Here is a 19655-nt window from a genome sequence, read left to right on the forward strand (position 1 = left end):
ACTCAATTATAAATCTGAATTGGTAGAGTACTTATTCATTCTAGTTACAATTTTCATTCATTCATACTTTTTTTTTTGGGAGACAGAGTCTCACTGTTTTCCAGACTGGAGTACAGTGACGCTCTCTTGGCTCACTGCAACGTCTGCCTCCCGAGGTCAAGCGATTCTCCCGCCTCAGCCTCTTAAGTAGCTGCGATTACAGTCACGCACCATCACGCCCGGCTAATTTTTGTAGTTTTAGTAGAGACGGGGTTTTGCCATGTTGGTCAGGCTGGTCTCGAACTCCTGACCTCTTGATCTACCTGCCTTAGCCTCCCGAAGTGCTGAGATTACAGAAAGGGAAATAAGAAAAAAATGTGATGCAGGGGTCAAAGCTTCCTTTAATAAATATTCTTGGCTGGGCACGGTGGCTCACTCCTGTAATCCCAGCACTTTGGGAGGCCAAGATGGGTGGATCACCTGAGGTCAGGAGTTCGAGACTAGCCTGGACAACATGGTGAAACCCCGTCTCTACTAAAAATACAAAAATTAGCCGGGCATGGTGGCGGGCACCTGTAATCCCAGCTACTTGGGAGGCTGAGGCAGGAGAATCGCTTGAACCCAGGAGGTGGAGGTTGTGGTGAGCCGAGACTGCGCCACTGTACTCCAGCCTAGGCAACAGAGTGAGACTCTGTCTCAAAAAAAACAAAATATATATTCTTAACTGGCTATTAGGTTTTTTGTGTTGTTCAGTGTACGTATCCAGGGAGTATTTTTATGAGAAGAAACTAGTAATACTTATTTTCTGTACAACATTTAAGTAGAACCATAACTAACTTCCCATTAACAATGAGACAGGAATTAAAGTTGAGTATGTTGTTTTACTATCATCTAGAGTCTCTGTGGTAAGCAAATTTTGGGACTGCTTTTCCATCTTTCACATTAGAATCATTTAAATTTGATTCTCAGATTTGTAGTGTTTACAAATCTGGACAAATGCTATGAGTTTAGTAATACTAAATTCAATGATGATTAATTTTTCGTAATCTGCTGCCTTATGCAAGTTTTCATGGCCTGCAGACTGTCAAGAGTATTCTAGGATAGCAACATATCTATTACCAGATTATTTTTTTTCTGGTAAAATAATCCAGTCATTTTTAATGAAAGATATTAGACAAAAAAAGTTAGATCAGTTAGGTAAGATTTGGTGCAGTGTAAGACACAGGCAGTGATGCAGTGCCAACTTGAGAGCAGATAAAAGAAGACAGTGAATTCTAGATATGATACTTTATCAAATTGTAAAATTTTATAAAACCTTACTAAATTGATATGCAAGAATTTCCACAGGAAATTTACTTTTGAAAAACTGCATTTCATTTTTTAAAATCAAAACATCTCTCATACTAGAAATGCTATTTTACAGTTGCATAAGCTAAATTTTTAAAAAATGATAAAAGACTCACCAAGGCAACATAAATAAGTCTCAAGGCTAAAAAAACCTATACTCCTGCTTTCCAGACTTTACTATAAACATAAGAATCACAGTATAATCCTAGCATCTCAAAACTAGTGTATTGAACACATTTGGTATTTGAGACTTTCTGAAATCAGTTTTTTGAACTTTATTTTACAAATCAGGGATGCACTTTTAATTTTTTACATTTTCTCCCTAGAGATATAATTTAGATATTCCTATCTTCAACGTAAAAGTCAAAATAGGAAATAAGCATAGAAACAGCCTACTGGCAATGGTTACACCTGCATGGTATTTATGAGTCTCTAAATTATTGGAAATTTATTTCAACCAAGGATATCTTAAGTCTTCATTACTTGGATGTAACTCCAGAGAAAACTAATTTATATCAATTTACAGTTTAGTGGTCATGATCAGGGAAAGTGATACTCTACCACTGACTACAAGTCATTGGAGAGGCAGTTTAGAACTTTTCCTTTATGCCTAATATACAGGACAAACCTTGCCGACATCTCATTACCTCAAGAATCAAATTTAAATGAAGTATCCAGGAGCGGCCTAAAGAATGAGTGTAATCTGGGTGGATTTTAGTCTAAATTTATGCCTGGCTCTTCAGTAAAGTATAGTAACTCCAGATATATGTTCCACAGATGCAATAATTTCTATTCCTGGGTCGGTGCAGAATATAATGTATACTTCCTGAAATCAACTTTGTCTATTCATAAAGATAGCTGCTTTTTATTTGCCTTTGTCTCACTTTGAATATATATAATCCACAGGTTACAGACTTTTCCAATAACTACATTTCAACTTGTATTTCATCAGCAAACATTTGAGAGGATGTTATTTCATAGATTAACTATTTTGAATTCATTGTTGATCAAGTTAGAAGTAGTGGGAAATTTTCTTTTTTTTTTTTTTTTTTTTGAGACGGAGTCTTGCTCTGTCGCCCAGGCTGGAGTGCAGTGGCCGGATCTCAGCTCACTGCAAGCTCCGCCTCCCGGGTTTACGCCATTCTCCTGCCTCAGCCTCCCGAGTAGCTGGGACTACAGGCGCCCGCCATCTCGCCCGGCTAGTTTTTTTTGTATTTTTTAGTAGAGACGGGGTTTCACCGTGTTAGCCAGGATGGTCTCGATCTCCTGACCTCGTGATCCGCCCGTCTCGGCCTCCCAAAGTGCTGGGATTACAGGCTTGAGCCACCGCGCCCGGCCGGAAATTTTCTTATAGAAAGCAATTCCAAACATAATGAGCAGATGCTTGCCAGCTCTAATCAATAAGCTGTATGCCTTGTCCTTCTCCCTGTATCTGAGAATCATGTACTGCTTTATTGTCCATGTCCTCATGCAACAGACACAAGGGATTACTGGAAAGAAAAAGATTACAGGATCAGATTTGTCCTTTCCCCACTCCAAAAGGCCAAAACGTTTCAACAGCTGTGTTTTCAAGTAAGATTTATATCCTACAATATCCTTTGAGGTTTTCTTACTAGAATGAAACATACATTTTAGGAGAGTTAATGATTTCACTAGAGCGGGGAGAAATAGGCAAGTCACAGGATTTTCAAAAAGTATAACAATTCAGGTAAGAATATACATTAATAAATGTTGCCCTAAGTTTTATCAGTTAAATTTTTTTTTTTTTTAATTTCAAGGGAAGAGGCTTTAACATGAGAAATAAAATATATCCCAGTCCATTATCTACATATTCTTCATCTTGGCCATGAGGTCTTCCAAGCTTTCACCGGAATCTTCCACTGTTACCTCAGTGACAGAATCTTCTTGCTATTGACAAATAAGGGAAATACAGTGAAAAGAGAACCATATAGAATTCTTGATGCTTAGGAATATATAATCAGTAAGTTTTGACCGTGCTCAACAGGGTTATAAAGTAAATTTTCTTTAACAACTGTCTTCTAATTTTTAGAAGACAAAGTCTTTTACATTCCCCACCAGTCTTTTGATTTACAAGGCAGTAATTTCAATATTCTTGACAGCTCTAGTTTTTTTAAATGACATTGTAGCTAAAACTACCAATAAACAAAAATGAGATCTTCATTTAATCAAAATCTATTATACTTGGTTCATTAATGAGTGAACAAAATCATTTTATTCTGTTTTAAAAGTCTAAAATAAGCTATAAATATTTGCATATTAACACTGAATACCTCTGTCTCACATCTTAATGCCTATAGCATAAAATATCTTAAAACAGGAAATACTTCACTGGCATTACAAATTAGAATGAAGATGAAGAAAAATATTTTATATGATATTTACATATGGGTAAATCGTATTTTTGAAGTACCTTTTTTGGAATTGTGTATGCCACTGTAATTCCTTCAGGTAAGTCTGGAACTGGACCTGAAGAATTTTTCAGTTCCTCTTCTGAAACCTCAGATACCAGCTCAATACCTGTAAATTTAATCCTGTATCAGTTTTTAAGGAATTTAATAAGCAATAATGATTCAATTGGTATAATCTTATTAGATTGGCTACCATAAAAGGTTTTGTTTTATGCTGCCATTTCAATTTATAAAAGAACACCTACCCCATTCATTATCTTCATGGATTACCTCTTCCTCTTCTTGCATAACCTCTTGTTTAGGCAGTGCTGCTACCTTTTTCTGTAGAAATCAAACAGCATCAAAGTGTTCTTACTCATTCTCAATTCTCTAAAGCATTAATCAAGAATTTTCCTTTATGACTAATATATAGGACATTACAAGCCTTAATCAAGAATTCAGACAGGCTTTTTATCTTACCAAAAGCAAGAAAGAACATTCATTTTTGAAGTATGGTGAATAAATTAACCATTTATCTTGTATTCCAAATCTGTTTAAGTTATTTATATGTCCTATGCAATATGATCCCTCATGCATTCTAACAGAGTGCCATATACCTTATATTCTTCCTGCTGCTTCCTGCAATTTCTGTCATCACACTGGGGATTTGGCTTCATGGACATAGTAGGAAAAAAATCCTGCATTGCATTGTATCCAAGGTAAAAACTAACAGTACCAAAATTTAACAGAAACCTAGAAAAATCAAAGTAGACATAAAGATATTAAAACCATGAAAAATACTAGAACAGTTAAATTTTTTAAAAATAACTTTGAAATAGGTAAATGATACACTTTTTAAATCAGAAAACAGAAATCTGCATCCAGAAAACAGCAATTTTCTCTTATTTACAGTGCCTGGCTCATAGTAGATGCTTCAGTGTTTATTGAATGAAGGAAAGAAAAGATTACTCCATTTCATCAACTGTAGAACACACTATTTTTTTGAACCTCTAATAAAGATTAAATGCTGGCAGCTAAACTATTACATGTCAATAACTTCAAGAAGCATGCTGATTTCAGAGAAGCTAAAATGTGGGAGAAGTGTATTTTTTAAATCCCTAAGATATGGTATTAAAGCTACTTAACTTTTTTTTTAACATTTTTGTATGTAATTTACTATAAAATGCACAATCTTAAATGTATAGCTCAGTAAAATTTTGTATGAGTCTTTCATGGAACCTCACCAGATCAAGATATAGAACATTTTCAGCATCCCATGTGCCTCCAGCTCCCTCCTGTCCTCTTCCCAGTCAAATCTGATACTTTTTACTCTGCTGCCCATACTGGAGTACAGTGGTGAGATCATGGCTTTCTGTAGCCTCACCCTCCCAGGCTCAAGCAATCCCATCTCAGTCTCCCAAGTAGCTGTGATTACAGGCAAGCACCACTACGCTTGGCTAATTTTTGTATTATTTTTGTAAAGATGGGGCTTTGCCATGTTGCCCCAGGCTGGTCTCGAATTCCTGGGCTCAAGCGATCTGCCTGCCTTGGCCTCCCAAATTGTTGGGATTACAGGCGTGAGCCGCTGCACCCAGCCAATCTGATGTCTTTTATTAGGTTGGCGCAAAAGTAATTGCAGTTTTTGTTAAACGTAATGACAAAATCTGCAATTACCTTTGCACTAACCTAATAAAAGTTTTTATACAGAAAAAATCACATAAAAAAGATAAATGACAAAAGAAAAATATTTGCAAATACACATTCTTAATATACAACAAGACAAAAAGAGCAACAACTATTAGCAGACAATTCACAGATGAAGTGTTCAACTTTTTTCACAAATAAAAATAAAAATTAAATGCCTATTTTTCACCCACCAGAATGACAAAGGTTACAGAGTTTGATGATACCCAAAGTTGTCAAAGGTATGGGTCAACCAGGTACTCCTAAACTATGATACAAATGTATAATCTAAACTATAATACAAATGTATAATCCTTTTGCAGGAGAAATTTAGTAAATATTTTGTAAATTCAGAAATTCTACTTTAAAAAATGTGTACTATAGGCCGGGTGCAGTGGCTTATGCCTATAATTCCTAACACTTTGGGAGGCCGATATGGGCAGACTGCTTCAGCCCAGGAGTTCAAGACCAGCCTGGGGAACATAAGGAGACTCTGTTTCTACAAAAAATACATAAAAATTAGCTGGGCGTGGTGGTGGGTGCTTGTAGTCACAGCTACCTGGGAGGCTGAGGTAGGAGGACCACTTGAACCTGGAAGGTGGAGACTGCAATTAGCTGAGATTGTGCCTCTGCGCTCCAGCCTGGGTGACAGAGTGAAACCCTGTTTTTTTTTTTTTTAAAAAAAAAAAATACTATAGAAAACTCTAGGCTGGGCACGGTGGCCTGTAATCCCAACACTTTGGGAGGCTAAGGTGGGCAGATCACTTAAGCTCAGGAGTTCAAGACCAGCCTAAGCAACGTGATGAAACTTTGTCTCTACAAAAAATACAAAAATTAGCCAGGCATTGTGGCATACACCTGTACTTCCAACTACTTGGAAGGCTGAGGTGGGAGGATCACTTGAGGTCGGGAGGTTGAGGCTGCAGTGAGCCATGATTGTGCCACTGCACTCCAGCTTGGGCAACACAGTGAGACCTTGTCTCCAAAAAAAGGAAAAGAAGAGAGATCAATCTAGTATTCAGAGATATATACAAGATGTAGCCTGTAGCACTGTTAATAAAAAAAAAAAAAAGAATTAAGTAGCCTAAATGACCATCAACAGAGGGGCTAGCTAAATAGGACACATCCTTAAGAGAATACTTGGTTAGCCATGATTCTTTGCTTCTTTTTTGTATCATACTATAAAATGTTTTGTTTAGACAGGGCCTAATACTGTCTAAACAGGCTATTTGCTCATATGAAATAGCCCTAGACCATTACTTTGAGAGTTTATATGTATGCTTTTTTCAATTTCTTTGCTAGCAACTGACACTTCTTATTGATTGGTGCCTCCATGTGTCTTGTTGCAGTTTGTTCTTATTATATTGGAGGCTTAGGGTATACAACTAAGCTTATTAAAGTTGTGAAATGAGGGAAAAGAAATGGCCTGAATTAGAGAACACGTAAAGGGGATCTGCTTTTAATGAAGTATGAGTTGATTCATAAACTCTGACATAAATTTTAGCAGCAAAGAAATCTTTTCCCTTCTTTTTAGCTATAGTTTAGATAGTACAGTTGCTGGATGTTTGTTTTTGGATAGCAGAGGTATCCAAAAGCAGATTTTAAGAATCTGTTTTTTTTTTTTTAAGTATTGTTAATGCGTTTTATATTAACACTAATATAAATGTTAACATTTTATGTATATGTAAGTGTAAAATTTACAGTAACATTAATGTTTAATTACATTAACATTAATAATTACTGTTTAGTCACATTTGGGTTATTTTTGGTAAGACTTAAACCAAGATAGTAGAAACAAGTGTGTTTAAGTCTCCATCCACTGGTCAGACTTGGAAAGATTTAAATCATTTGGTTAATGCTTCATAAATAAATATGTCACTACCATTGTATCATTTCATAAAAGCTATTCCAAATGCAGGGAGTAACTGACATTCTATATATTCATGTATGAATATTAATATACATAATATTTAATATAGCAATATATATGAAAAGTAGACATACATATATAAAATAGAATGTACACATATGCATATATAAAACATTTAAAACTACATTTAAAAGTAACTATATACTTAGCTTATAATTTCAATTTCTGAAATGCTTTGTGAAATATATTTATTTTTATTGAAAGCATACAAGACTATTCAGAAAAATTAGCCCTGACTTACTTTAACACGTTTTGTACTAAGATCCCAGCAACCACACCCATAGTGGTAGGAAGACTGGCTGCACAAACACCTTCTCGTTTCAGAGTCTTTTCATCAATATTTGCAGCAACTACAAGTGGTGGAGCACACTACATGAAAAAGAATAAAAGAAAAGACATTTCAAAAAAAAAAGAGGAAAAGTATGAGATGTTCCAAATAGTATTCCATCCAAGTTTGTGTTTTCTTTGAATTGTAATACATTTTCAATGTCCCTAAGAACTCAAGTACCTAACAGTGAAGAATAATCCAAAAAGAGTAATGCATACCGCAAAACAAGCAGATTCTCCAGGAATTATGAGCTGTATATGCCCTGAAACTGCATTTTCACTGACCCCAGATTCCATCCATGTTTGTCCAAGTTCATTACAAGCCTTAGTAGAAATGGGTGAAAACACAAGGAAAAAAAATAAAAGAGCAAGGAGTAATTTACAATACATTCTTTGAACTGAATGGATTACCAAGGTCTTTTAAAATTAATTTTCAGAACAAATGAGGTAAGTTGTAAGATAATGGAATTCCTTGGTAATTACCATACTCTATTTAAGAGTAAAGTGACAGTATTCAAGATGCAATCAGTAAATATTATTAAATTGAATCAAAGTTTACTGGATTTCTTGTCAAATTGATGTGAAATTTCACTTTTCTAAAATAATTTCAAGAACAAAAAAAGGCAAAATATCATCTGAAAAGTTAAAAACAATATTCAAAAGGAAAATAATTATTTTTATTTTTGAGAAACCAGGTTTTTAGGCAATTTATACATATTTATACATTTATAAAATAAAGTAACAAAAGCTAAAACTAACGCTGACCAATAATTATTATAAGATACCAATTTAAGAATTATACATCAGAGGTATTTGCTGTTTCACAGTTTACCAGCAAAAAGAGTAGGATACTGTAACACATGTCACAGCAGCAAGGTTAGACAGGTATCACAGCTATTAGAATAGATTTTAAGAGTAGACTAAGAGAACAGTACAAATAAAACACAGAAAAGGGTTTACATTCAGAACTGTTTTTAGGATGGGGATTATATACAGGAAAACAGCTAAATCCATGAATATATCTTGCACAGCAGGAATACTCACTGTATTTATTGTCATTCGAGCTTCAAAATTGTCCACACAGCTAAGAACTAGATCAACAGGTTTTCCTTCTTCTAACCCACCATTACTAGTCAAAGAAAATAAGTTTGAAAAACATCAGGACACAAAATACACTCTAATACATTATACTTACTTGTTCAGTCCAACATTTATACTTTCATTAAATGTTTGACTATAATTATCACATAACTGTGTAATATTAAAGATATATATATATCAAGTATTGAGTAACATACAAATATAACATCAATGGTACTGTAGTATTACTTATTTTACAAGAACTACAAGGGTGAAGGAAGTATAAAGTATGTTCACAACAGTTCCTTTTTCACTACCGGCTTTCACATTTTTATTCATGCTTCATTACAAATGCAATAAAAGCTAATTGGATGCAATTCACTATTTCAGTGGTGGTCTGACAGTCTCTGAAGAAAACCATTTTCAGACAGAAATACAATCTAGAACACAGAACTTAAAACTGATACTCTCTTCTTATATTGTAACTTACAGGGGTTTTTTGCTTGTTTGCTTTTTAATTGTTTTTGGACAATATATACCTTTAAATGATATTCTAATACATAAAAATTACACAAAAATTACTGTTCTAAAAAAATGGAAAAATATATATCAATCTTCCATTCATTGGATTAATCCATAGATTTTTCTAATAATTTTCTAATACTTGAGCTGGACATTATACAAAATATTCATAAATTAAAATTTTACCTTATTCTATCCATGAAATGTTGAAAGTTTTCCACTGTGGTTATATTATAGTTGTGTACTTCAAAAAGAACATCAGGATTAATGTTCCTAAGAAGGAAAAAGGGAATGATTATAAGCCTGTAATCCTAGCATTTCAAGAGGCTGCGGTGGGAGGATTACTTGAGTCCAGGAGTTCAAGGCTACAGTGAGCTATCATCGCACCCACTCCACCCCAAACTGGGGGACACAGTGAGACTCTGTCTCTAAAAAAAAAAAAATGTTTTTAAAAAGACTACTACTAGTAGCTGTAGTAAGAAAAAGCTGTGAGGAAAAGAATTGAAAGAGCTAAAGGGCATTTAACATACCTTAGAGAAGCGAATTGAAGCTATTCAAAGAAAACCCAAAGTTCTTTTCTATCTCTTTTATCTCACACTTCAAGGACTAGGTTCATTTTTGTCATAAAGATTACAAAACTGTTCCCACCCCAATTAATCTAAGTGTTGGGAATTAAGACTTAACCATGTCCAGTAACTACCTATAGCTCAGCCTCACTTCCTTATTCCAGTTAAGAACAAATTTGGGGCCACAAAGAAAGTTCCTAAAGCAGGGATTGGTGAACTGTGGCCCATGGGCCAAATCTGGCCCACCACCTGTTTTTGTGCAGCCTTCAGGCTAAGAATTTTTTTCCATTTTTAAATGGTTGGGAAAAGAATCAAAAGAACATTTTATAACATATAAAAATTGTATCAGCCAGGCACAGTGACTCATGCCTGCAATCCTAGCACTTTGGGAGGGCTAGGTGGGCAGATGGCTTGAGTCTCAAGAGTTCGAGACCAACCTGGGCAATATGGCAAAACCCCATCTCTGCTAAAACTGCAAAACATTAGCCAGGCATGGTGACACGTGCCTGTAGTCCTAGCTACTCAGGAGGCTGAGATGCGAAGATAGCTTGAGCCTGGGAGGTGAAGGTGCAGTGAGCTGAGATTGTGTTGCTGCACTCCAATCTGGGTGACAGAGTGAGACTCTGTCTCAAAAAAAATTTGTTTTTTAATTAAAAAAATTAAAAATTGTATGAAATTCAAATTTTGGAGTGCAAAAATAGAATTTTATTGGAGCACAGACATGCTTATTCATGTTTATGTTGCCTACAGCTGCTATCACACTACAACTAACAGTTGCAACAGAGAACATCTGGCCCTCAAAGACTAAAATATTTATTATATAACCCTATACATAAAGTTTGCCAACCCCATGTCCAACAGGTAAGAGAATTCTTTGTACAAGTGAAATCTGCATTTTATAGAGAAAAATTAAGATCCATTTATATTAACTCATATCAAATACATAAAGTAAGATTTCACTGAATATGTTTCTTGATTGCTATTCCATTTACCTCAGAGTATGTTCTGCTGCTTGAACTTTACTTAATCCTGCTTGATGAGGTTGGAAGAAAAGTCTATTCATATTGGCTAGTTCCACCTTGTCATAATCAAAGAGTAGCAACTAAAATGAAAACAGTGGTATTCTGATGAAAAACATACCAAAAAACTAAAAATATCAAAGAATAAATTAGAGAGCTTTACATTTAATTAGTTTAACAGTTTGATAATAATATTAGCTAACTTTACAACACTGGGTGCCATATATTAATTCATTGAATGCTCATGTGAGGCATGTAGGTACTATTATCCTTATTTTAAAAATGAGGCAAGTACAACACTTGTCCAAAGGCCACTCATCTAATATGAGGTGAAAATGGCATTCAAACTCAAGCATTCTCAATCCAGCATCTGCACCTCAACCACAATGCTTTGTTGCCTCTCTAAATAATTCACTCAAAAATTAATTCCCTTTCATTCCATTTTTTAAAACTGTGGCAAAATCCTACTTCATTTCCATTTTTTTTGCTAAAAGTCAGGAATCTATTGGATAAATGAAATCTTTAAATAAGATAAAAACAAATGCTGTAACTTAAAATATAGTATAACATGACTCCTTTTGTGTATATGACAAAATATATACCAGTGACATGGCTAAAACATCATTCCAAATAGAATTACAAACCAGTTAATTGTTGTTTCCTGCTATATACTTAAGCCTGTTTCAAAAAGCATTTCACACACACACACACACTAAAATGGCAATTAGATCACATTTCTTATCGATAAGAACAGGCTAGAGACAAGGACTTCCTAAGTCCCTTCTTGATATGAAATTCTGTGACTCTGTAATACAATTCTCAGCATACTAAACAATAAACACAAAAATGGGATTTTCTTCTCAATAAAAAAAACTAAAAAGAAAAAAAATTAACCTAACCCATAACTCCTAGATAGCCCTTAATACCTTGCTAGAAAAGATCTCACTCTCCAAAATTTTCTAATCCTACTTAAGAGTCTCCAAAACATAGTTTATTTAAGCTCATCAATAAATATTTATTAGGTCAGGCTAAGTATTAAATGAGTTTCTGCCTCATAGCTTGTTTATACATAAGTTGCGGGAAACATTAAACTTGGGAACAGAAGGTCTGAGGTGTAACTCTGCCACTAATTAGTTCTGATTGTGGGTAAATCATTTTCACTTTTTAGGCCTGTATCTTCATCTCTAAAATAAAGCAGCGAGTATAGATCTGGTGATCCAAGGCATCCCAGATACTTTAAAGAGATCCCAGAGGCTTTCAGAGATAAGAAATGGACTCTGGGTTTCCTAACATCTTCTACTTTCCTGTTTAACCTCATTAATTCACTTCATATTTATCTGTTTTACAAATTAAAGAAAGACTTCTTGAAACTTACCTGTGTAGATTCTGTTTACAAACACACTGGAATCACTTGGAGAATTTTTTAAAATACAGATGTTTGTGCCTCATCCCCAGAGATTCTTATATGGGGTGCAGTCTGGACACCAGAATTTTTTAAAACTTCCCAGGTGATTCTAACTACAACAATATATAAATACTGTTCTACCTCTTTGCTACTCAAAATGTGGCCTGGTCTAGCTAATGCAGCTAGCATCTAGCTAATGGAGCTAGCATTAGCATCACCTGAAGCTTGTTAGATGCAAGAGCACTTCTCCAACTTTAATATGCAAATGAATCATTTGGGGATCGTGTTACAATACAGATTCTGATTCAGTATGTCTGGGGTAGGTATTGAGAGCTGATACTGATGTTACTACTTCAGGGACCAAACTTAGAGTAGCAAGGATCCAGTGGTTCTCACTAGTGTAATCCTAGGAACATCATCATCAGGATCACCTGGGAGCTTGTTAGCAAGTCAATTATTAAGTCCACCTGATAACTATAGAAATCAACACCACCAGAGTACGATCTGTTAATCTGTGCTTTAATAAGGCTTCCAACTAATTGTGATAACATATTCAAACTTGAGAGCCGCTAATCTCAATAATCTCTATTATCCCTGGTCAATAGAGGTCAGTGATCTCTAATATCCCTGGTCAGGGTAATTAAGTCAGCTATAAGCAATTTTTATCCAGATTTTGTAAATCTTTTGAAAGATATTAAAATTTCAGTGAACATTTTTAGTATTTTGGTGTTATTTCTATATTGATAAGTGAGAGCCAATTTTGAAATCACCTTCTTTTAAGAATTTGGGGTAGATCAACATATTAGAAAGCATTGGTAAACTGGGAGAATGCTTCCTTTACCAGAACAACAAATTAAAGGATACATAATTGTGGAAAGTTTATTTATTCAACCATTATGTATCTAACATCATAGACTTTGGCTTTATAAATCTAAGACTGGTAGACTGAATTCTGGTACAAGAAAGTTACTTCTTTCTACCCATAATCTAAATAAATTTTAGAAAAAAGTAAAAAAGTACCAATTTTTAAAAATTCATCCAGAGCATTCTCTAGTTCAAAATCAAGAGTAGGAAAGGTACATGTTTTCTATTCTGTCTGGTATGTTTAATAAAATAATTGTTAGATGTTTCAGTGTTTCACACACTTTATCAAATTAACAGCCTTCTTTCCTAAGCTTCTATATCTAAAACACTTAAGTCCAAATTGTTTACATATTACTTCAAACAAAAACATTTCTAAACACAATTAGACAATCTTTGTCTAATTAGAAATAATATCACCTTTTATTTGGGTGGGGATATGTCTCAACCCAAATAGAACAATCTAGATTAATACACTGCAAGTCAATAAGCCATTAGTAAAGAAAAAAAAATCCTAATTTGTACCTGATTTACTCCAGGAGTGAGTAGTTCCCTATACAAGAGGCAAAGAGAAATGTTTTTACCTTACCAATGCCACATCTTGTCAGCATTTCAGCAGTCACACTACCTACTCCACCAACACCTACTATTGCTACGGCAAAGGTACGGATTTTCTGTGAAATACAAAATAGTATGTGTTGGTTAATAGCTGTTCATCAAATATGTCACCAGAAGTTATTTTAATTCACTGAATTCATCTTACAAAAACTTGGAAAGGGTTTATCATACCTCATAGTCGCTTACAATTCCCATTCGTTTCAATGCCATCAAGCGGCTTAAAACAAAGAAAAATGTTTTAAAGCTTACAGTCTTTTAGGTAATAGTAATACAAATAGACATACATCACCACAGAAAATAAACACCAAAATATAATCATTACTAATCGTTTCAAAGAGGAGTATGCTTACAGGCTGGTTTTTACCAGATGAAACTAAATTACCCAGGTACCTTAAAAACTCCCAAGTGTAGTCCATGCAACAAGATTGGTTTTTAAAAGCTATGTATTCTGATTTGCAGCCAAGATTGTGACTACTACTTAAATGTTAAGGGTCAAAGTTAAATTTCAACATTTTTCTATGCTTTGGTGGAATACGTAAATATTTAATGTTTTAACACTCAGATCTCCATCATCAGAGTAAATTCATGGCTGGAATTCCATTCTCGTTGCCTCTGCCCACAATGGATGATGTCTACTTTTAGTAAGCACCTACTGTATGCCAAAGACTCTAAGAGGTGCTTTAACTAGTTACTGGTAATCTGCAGTTTAAGTCTATAATTAATTCCCATTCATCTTCACTTTAAGGAGTCAAATAGTTCCACCAGGCTTGTCAGGAAATTCAGCCTCCAGCCCCATTTTCCACTCCCTCACTTTTAACTCCGTTACCATCATATTCCTAAACAACATGCTAACATTGTATTTCTTTTCAGTTACAGTCAATTATCTGAATCAGATTTTGCTCTTAGCATTCATCCCTACTGCACACAGACATTTTCCATCCCACCAACCTCCCAATATTATTATATGGTCATCTTGGTTAGATGTTAACTCTTCACAACCGGGTCATGCAGTATATTAAAACTTACCCTTTCCTTTAACCCCCAACCCTGAAGTTAATAAGTGTGTTTCTCCTGATGCTTAATTTCCTATGTATTTTCACAAAATCAACTCCAACTTTTCACTAGTTGTCTAAAGTTCCTCTGGATACATTCATGTTCATGAGGTATTCTATCAATTTCATCTTCTTAAAGATGTATCTCCTAGAATCTGACATGATGTCTCTAGACTTACTGCACATACAGCTCCCTTCCTAGGCAATTCCTTCATCATTATACTACAAAGTCTCTTAATTTCTTTATTCTGTATTAATCCACTGCTTCCTGTATGCTGTAGCTCACTAGTTCTAAAATGTCTATGGATCAGCAACAGGACCACCTGAGAATTTAACAGAAATGAAATTTCTTAGGCCCTACCCTATAATCACCCTTTGAATCAGAAATCTTGAATATGGAGTCTAACAATTTGCTCTAACAAGCCCTCCAGTAATTCTGATGCACATGACAGTTTAAAAGACTGTCATCAATTATTTTTAAACTTACTCTCTTGCTGTGGTTAGAACATCTTCCAGTAGTTTTGCAAAGGGTACAGCAGAGGTAAATTTTGAGAACTTTCATGTCTGAAAATGTTCCTTATCAAAATTATGTTCTTCATAAAAATGACAAAGCAAAGGGTGTATAATTGTGGGAAGCTACACGTATACTCTTAATCGATAGTTTAACTTGGTAAAGAAGTCTAAAGTTAGAATTGTCTTTCAACATTTTAAGGTATTGCTCCAGTGTCTCCTAGCTTGTAAAATTTCACAGTGTCCCTAAATGTGAATCTGTTCTCATCCCTTGTGCTGAGTTTTTATTGAACCCTTTCAAAATGAAAACTCACATTTTCAGTTCTGGGAAATTTCCTTGAATAATTTGGTTACTTCCTTGTTTGGTTTGTTTCCTGGACTGTCTGGAACTATTATTTGGAAGTTGGACCATTTGGATTTGTCCTTTATCTTCTTTCTCCAATTATCTACCATTTTAGTTTTCTGCTCTATTCTCTGGATGATTTCTTTCGACTTTATTTTCCAACACTTCTATTAAGATTCTCATTTCTATTACCATCTCCATTTGCAAGAATTCTTGATCATCTAACTACTTTGCACCTTGTTCCTGTATCATTTGTACCATATCTTCTCTCATCTCAGGATACTAATGATAATTTAGGGGGATGTGTTTCTCTTACATAGTCTATCCAAGTTGCTATTTTTATTTCTTTCACGTTGGAAGTTTCTCTCATCCTTTGTTCTGTTCATATTTAAGAGTGGGACACAATAAAGGTAACAATATAGGCAATACTGTTTGACTTCACTGGCCTAACTATTTAGTTGAGAAACCCACAATGTCAGTGTCTTTCAGTCTTTCCTCTTGGCTCTATCAGATTCCCTAGAGAATAATCTTTCAAACTCCAACCTGAGTTGGAGTTCCAACCCCGCGATCAGCTGTTGGAAGTGAAGAAGCAAGGCTGGGAGTCTCAGCATTCAGTATGTAAGCATTTAGTTTACATTCAGTCACAACATTCAGCATGTAAACAATCACTTTACCCCTTCCTTCAGGTACAAAGACCTGCCCCAATTATTCTTGGAAATCTTCTATTTTAGTCTTTCTAATGAAGAAATCTCTACTCTCCTCTTCTGGTAGGGAATGAGTGTTTGCCCAGTTACCCACAGTGGAGTAGGGGATCTGGGGCTTTGTTTCTTCAACAGATTTTCAACTGAAAGTTTTGTTTTTTTTTAGCCCTCCCTGAAGTTCTCCAAGTACCTGTGTCTATTCCTGAGCCTTTGGGGATTCCTGCAATAAACTGGGTTGCAAGCTTAAGATTAAACTTCTCTGAATCTATTAAATCAGTTACCTTCACCCATCCCTTCTCTAATTTCCAAACTGTTACTATAATCAAGTACAGGGACGCACCCCTCCCCGTAAGTTATTAATACGAACCCTTTATATTTTCAATGGGAGTTTTCTTTTAAAAAATTCCTTTACTGTCATTTTAGTGAGGTTGGTTAGAAAGTGATGGCAGATCCATCACAGGAATTTGCTATCCTTACCTTGATGCTCCCTTCAATCTTTAAGTAACCTGAAAAGCATGGATGGCAACCCCCTTTTACAAATGAGGGAAACAGTTTGGGTTAATCAACTGCCCAAGATTAGCTAACAGGCAAACAGTATTCTGAGCTGGGTTTCTGGGTCAGGATTTGATACCAGGTTTTCTAATCTCAAAGCCTCTCCAGTTTTTCCACAAGCTTGTAACTATATTCCATAACACATAACTTTATGGTTACTTATGTTGTTTAATATCCCACATCCATATAGTCTCTCAAACTGAAGCAAAAGTCAGGGGTTTTATATTTCTTTTGTATCTCTTGAAGCAGTTAAAATGGTGTTGAACACATACATATCCCTTTCCTATAACCTTCTGTACTTCATCATAATTCAATAACCTGTACTTTATCAATAATAACACGGTACTTTATCATAATTCTTACCACCTGTACTGCAATGCACGTTTACTTTTCTATTTATCTCACACTCATCTGGTAAGCTCTACAGGAAAAAGACCATGTCTACTTTATATTCACAGTGTCTGCGCATAATAAGTACTCAATACAAAGTAAATAATGTTGTCAAGGAGGACTGGAGATGAAAAGGTACTCAGTAAATATTTGCTGTATGAACAATTCAAAAAATTAAAGCTGACTTTTATTAAAATTCCATATACCAGTGAAGAGCTTTGGGCATCAAACTGCCATCTCCTGTATAGCAATTTTAATAAAGTCAATGGTGCAAATCAGATAGGAAATACTAAATATTTAGACTTGAGTTCTGAAAGTCTTGTTTGTCATCATTACAATGTCAAGGGATCATCTCATATTAAAATAATGTCTGAAAGACAACTTAAGTTCATGACCCATATTCCTCTGCTTTTCATTCTGGAGGGAAAATTTCAAAGTCTTCATTTGTAAAATTTTAAAATGTTTAAAAAATGTCAAATAGTTTCCACTTACTCTGATTAGAGATGTCAGTTCATGCTTATTTAATCTCTAAAAATTTTGGACCATTAACCCTTCATATTTGGCAACACAGTTAAAACAGTGCACCCTAAGACTTCTACTGCGGCTTTATATATATCACAAACTAAAACCTGTTTTAAAAATCAAAACTCTTATGCTCTTTAAAGGAAAAAAGCAACAATAAAATCTTCCTTATCTACTTTATACAATTTTTAGCTACACGACTTAATTGTTTTTACTGGGGAGACGGTTCATGAGAATTTTACATTAAGACAAATCTAATGCAAGACAGGCCGTATTATTTACTACCAAGGCCTGAACCTGAGGTGGCTGTCTAAGCCTCAATTTTCTCACCTATATAACGGGGGTAAAATAGTAGCAATGCCATTGGGTTTTGGTGAGAGGAGACAATGCATGTAAAGTGCTTAGCACAGTGAAAGCTCAATAACTGCTTGCTATTAAATGCACCTAGCAATAAAATCTTGTATAAGGTTTACCATGTGCAAGCGCTACTCTAAGACCTTTATACATACTGATTTTTTTCAATCCCCACAACTATGACAGAGATAGATATTACTGTTATCTTCATTGTATAGGTGAGAAGCTGAAGCGGAGAGTTTCACAACTTGCCTAAGGTTAGACAGTTATTAAGAGAGTCGTTAGATTTGAATTGCAATCAGTCTCGCGGTAGAGCCCTTACCCTTAACCATTGCACTACATTCCATCTGCTGAACTGACAAGCTTTATTAGGAAAGAAGAAAAGAGAGGCCTGGGTAGTCTTGGTAATGTCGAATGGTTTGAGATGTTAAGGAGCACCCGAATATCTCAGATTAGAGCTAATCCCGCTCTCCCTCGCCCCGCCCCCATTTAAGATGCATTGATAAGCCTTTATGAACCTCAAAGTTTACCTTGGCAGGTTTTACATCTTCTAAAAGTTCTTACTATCAGTCTTATACACAGCGAGGTGGACTAAAGAGGCAAGGGCGATAGGAAACGACATACGTCCTCAGCAGGCACAGGAGCAGCACCATATGGCTGACTCACTGGACGTTTATTAAAAAGAGAAAGAATATCTTCCTATCAGTACTAAGATGTGGCCTTGCCCATTTGGGAACAGGATTCCCAGACCAAGAAAAGGGTGGAGGGAGTCCGCATGAGCGGGACGTGGGAAGCTCCTCACTTCCGACTTCACGGAGCCTGACCTCGTCTCCCGCGCCTGCCTCCGACCGGCGACGCAGGTTACCTGTAGGGATTCGAATCCACCACCTCTGAGCTCATCTTCTCGATGCGGACCCGTCCGCCCCCTCCTTCGCCGCTCCCCAGGACCCGCCGATTTCTCTCCTGGGCAAGTTCCCGCTCCAGCTCCTGGACTCGCTGCTGCAGCCGCTCCACAGACTCGGCCATGGCTGGGACTCCGGCCGCCAACGCTCCCAGCCCGGGCCTTCGCCGCCGCCTTCGCCCCACGCTGCTCGGCTGGGCCCGCAAAGGGTACTTGGAGAGGCACCTAGCCGCTGCCTTCCTAGCCCAGAGACCTGGGGAAGTGCACCCAGCGCCTCACAGACAGACACGTCTCCTTCACTCCTTCCTCGGAGCCGCTTCCGGTGCGTCGCAGACATCGCTCCCCCTTAGCAAAAACCTGGCTCTTTCGGCTTCCTTCCTCGCTGGGTAGGCTAAACCCGGCCGCAGCAGGACCGGGGTGATAAGTGTCCAGGGCAGCAGGCCTGCGATGCTGCCTTTCTAACCGGGTGTCTAGGAGAAACAGGGTCTTTTTATTCTTGGGCTCGAGGTCCTGACGGGCTTTTTTCTGAACCGGACCCTGCAGGTCTTCCGCCTGCTGATGCATTAAATTTGGGGATGGAAGAGG

At 36.2% G+C, this 19655-nt stretch overlaps 1 protein-coding gene across 3 annotated transcripts; it reads right to left on the reverse strand.

Annotated features, from left to right (window-relative positions):
- Nucleotides 1-2887: 2887 nt before the first annotated feature.
- UBA5 (ubiquitin like modifier activating enzyme 5) lies at nt 2888-19380 on the reverse strand. 3 transcript variants are annotated; one of them, XM_008009112.3, is made up of 12 exons: nt 19035-19380; nt 13917-13962; nt 13712-13801; nt 10835-10944; nt 9463-9549; nt 8719-8803; nt 7894-7998; nt 7589-7716; nt 4352-4487; nt 4001-4076; nt 3758-3864; nt 2888-3234 (listed from the first exon to the last, which is right to left on the reverse strand). In XM_008009112.3, exons 1-12 carry the CDS (start codon nt 19193-19195, stop codon nt 3151-3153), a joined length of 1215 nt encoding a protein of 404 aa, XP_008007303.1. In that variant the 5' UTR covers nt 19196-19380; the 3' UTR covers nt 2888-3150. The 3 variants fall into 3 exon arrangements, with proteins under 3 accessions (XP_008007303.1, XP_008007304.1, XP_037858811.1); XM_008009113.3 differs by lacking the exons at nt 13712-13801; nt 13917-13962 and adding an exon at nt 13653-13680 and having other exon boundaries at nt 19035-19373; XM_038002883.2 differs by lacking the exon at nt 13917-13962 and having other exon boundaries at nt 19035-19120.
- Between the last annotated feature and the right edge of the window lie 275 nt (nt 19381-19655).

The sequence above is a fragment of the Chlorocebus sabaeus genome, chromosome 15, assembly GCF_047675955.1.
Source record: "Chlorocebus sabaeus isolate Y175 chromosome 15, mChlSab1.0.hap1, whole genome shotgun sequence".
In the NCBI taxonomy this organism is placed as follows: domain Eukaryota; kingdom Metazoa; phylum Chordata; class Mammalia; order Primates; family Cercopithecidae; genus Chlorocebus; species Chlorocebus sabaeus.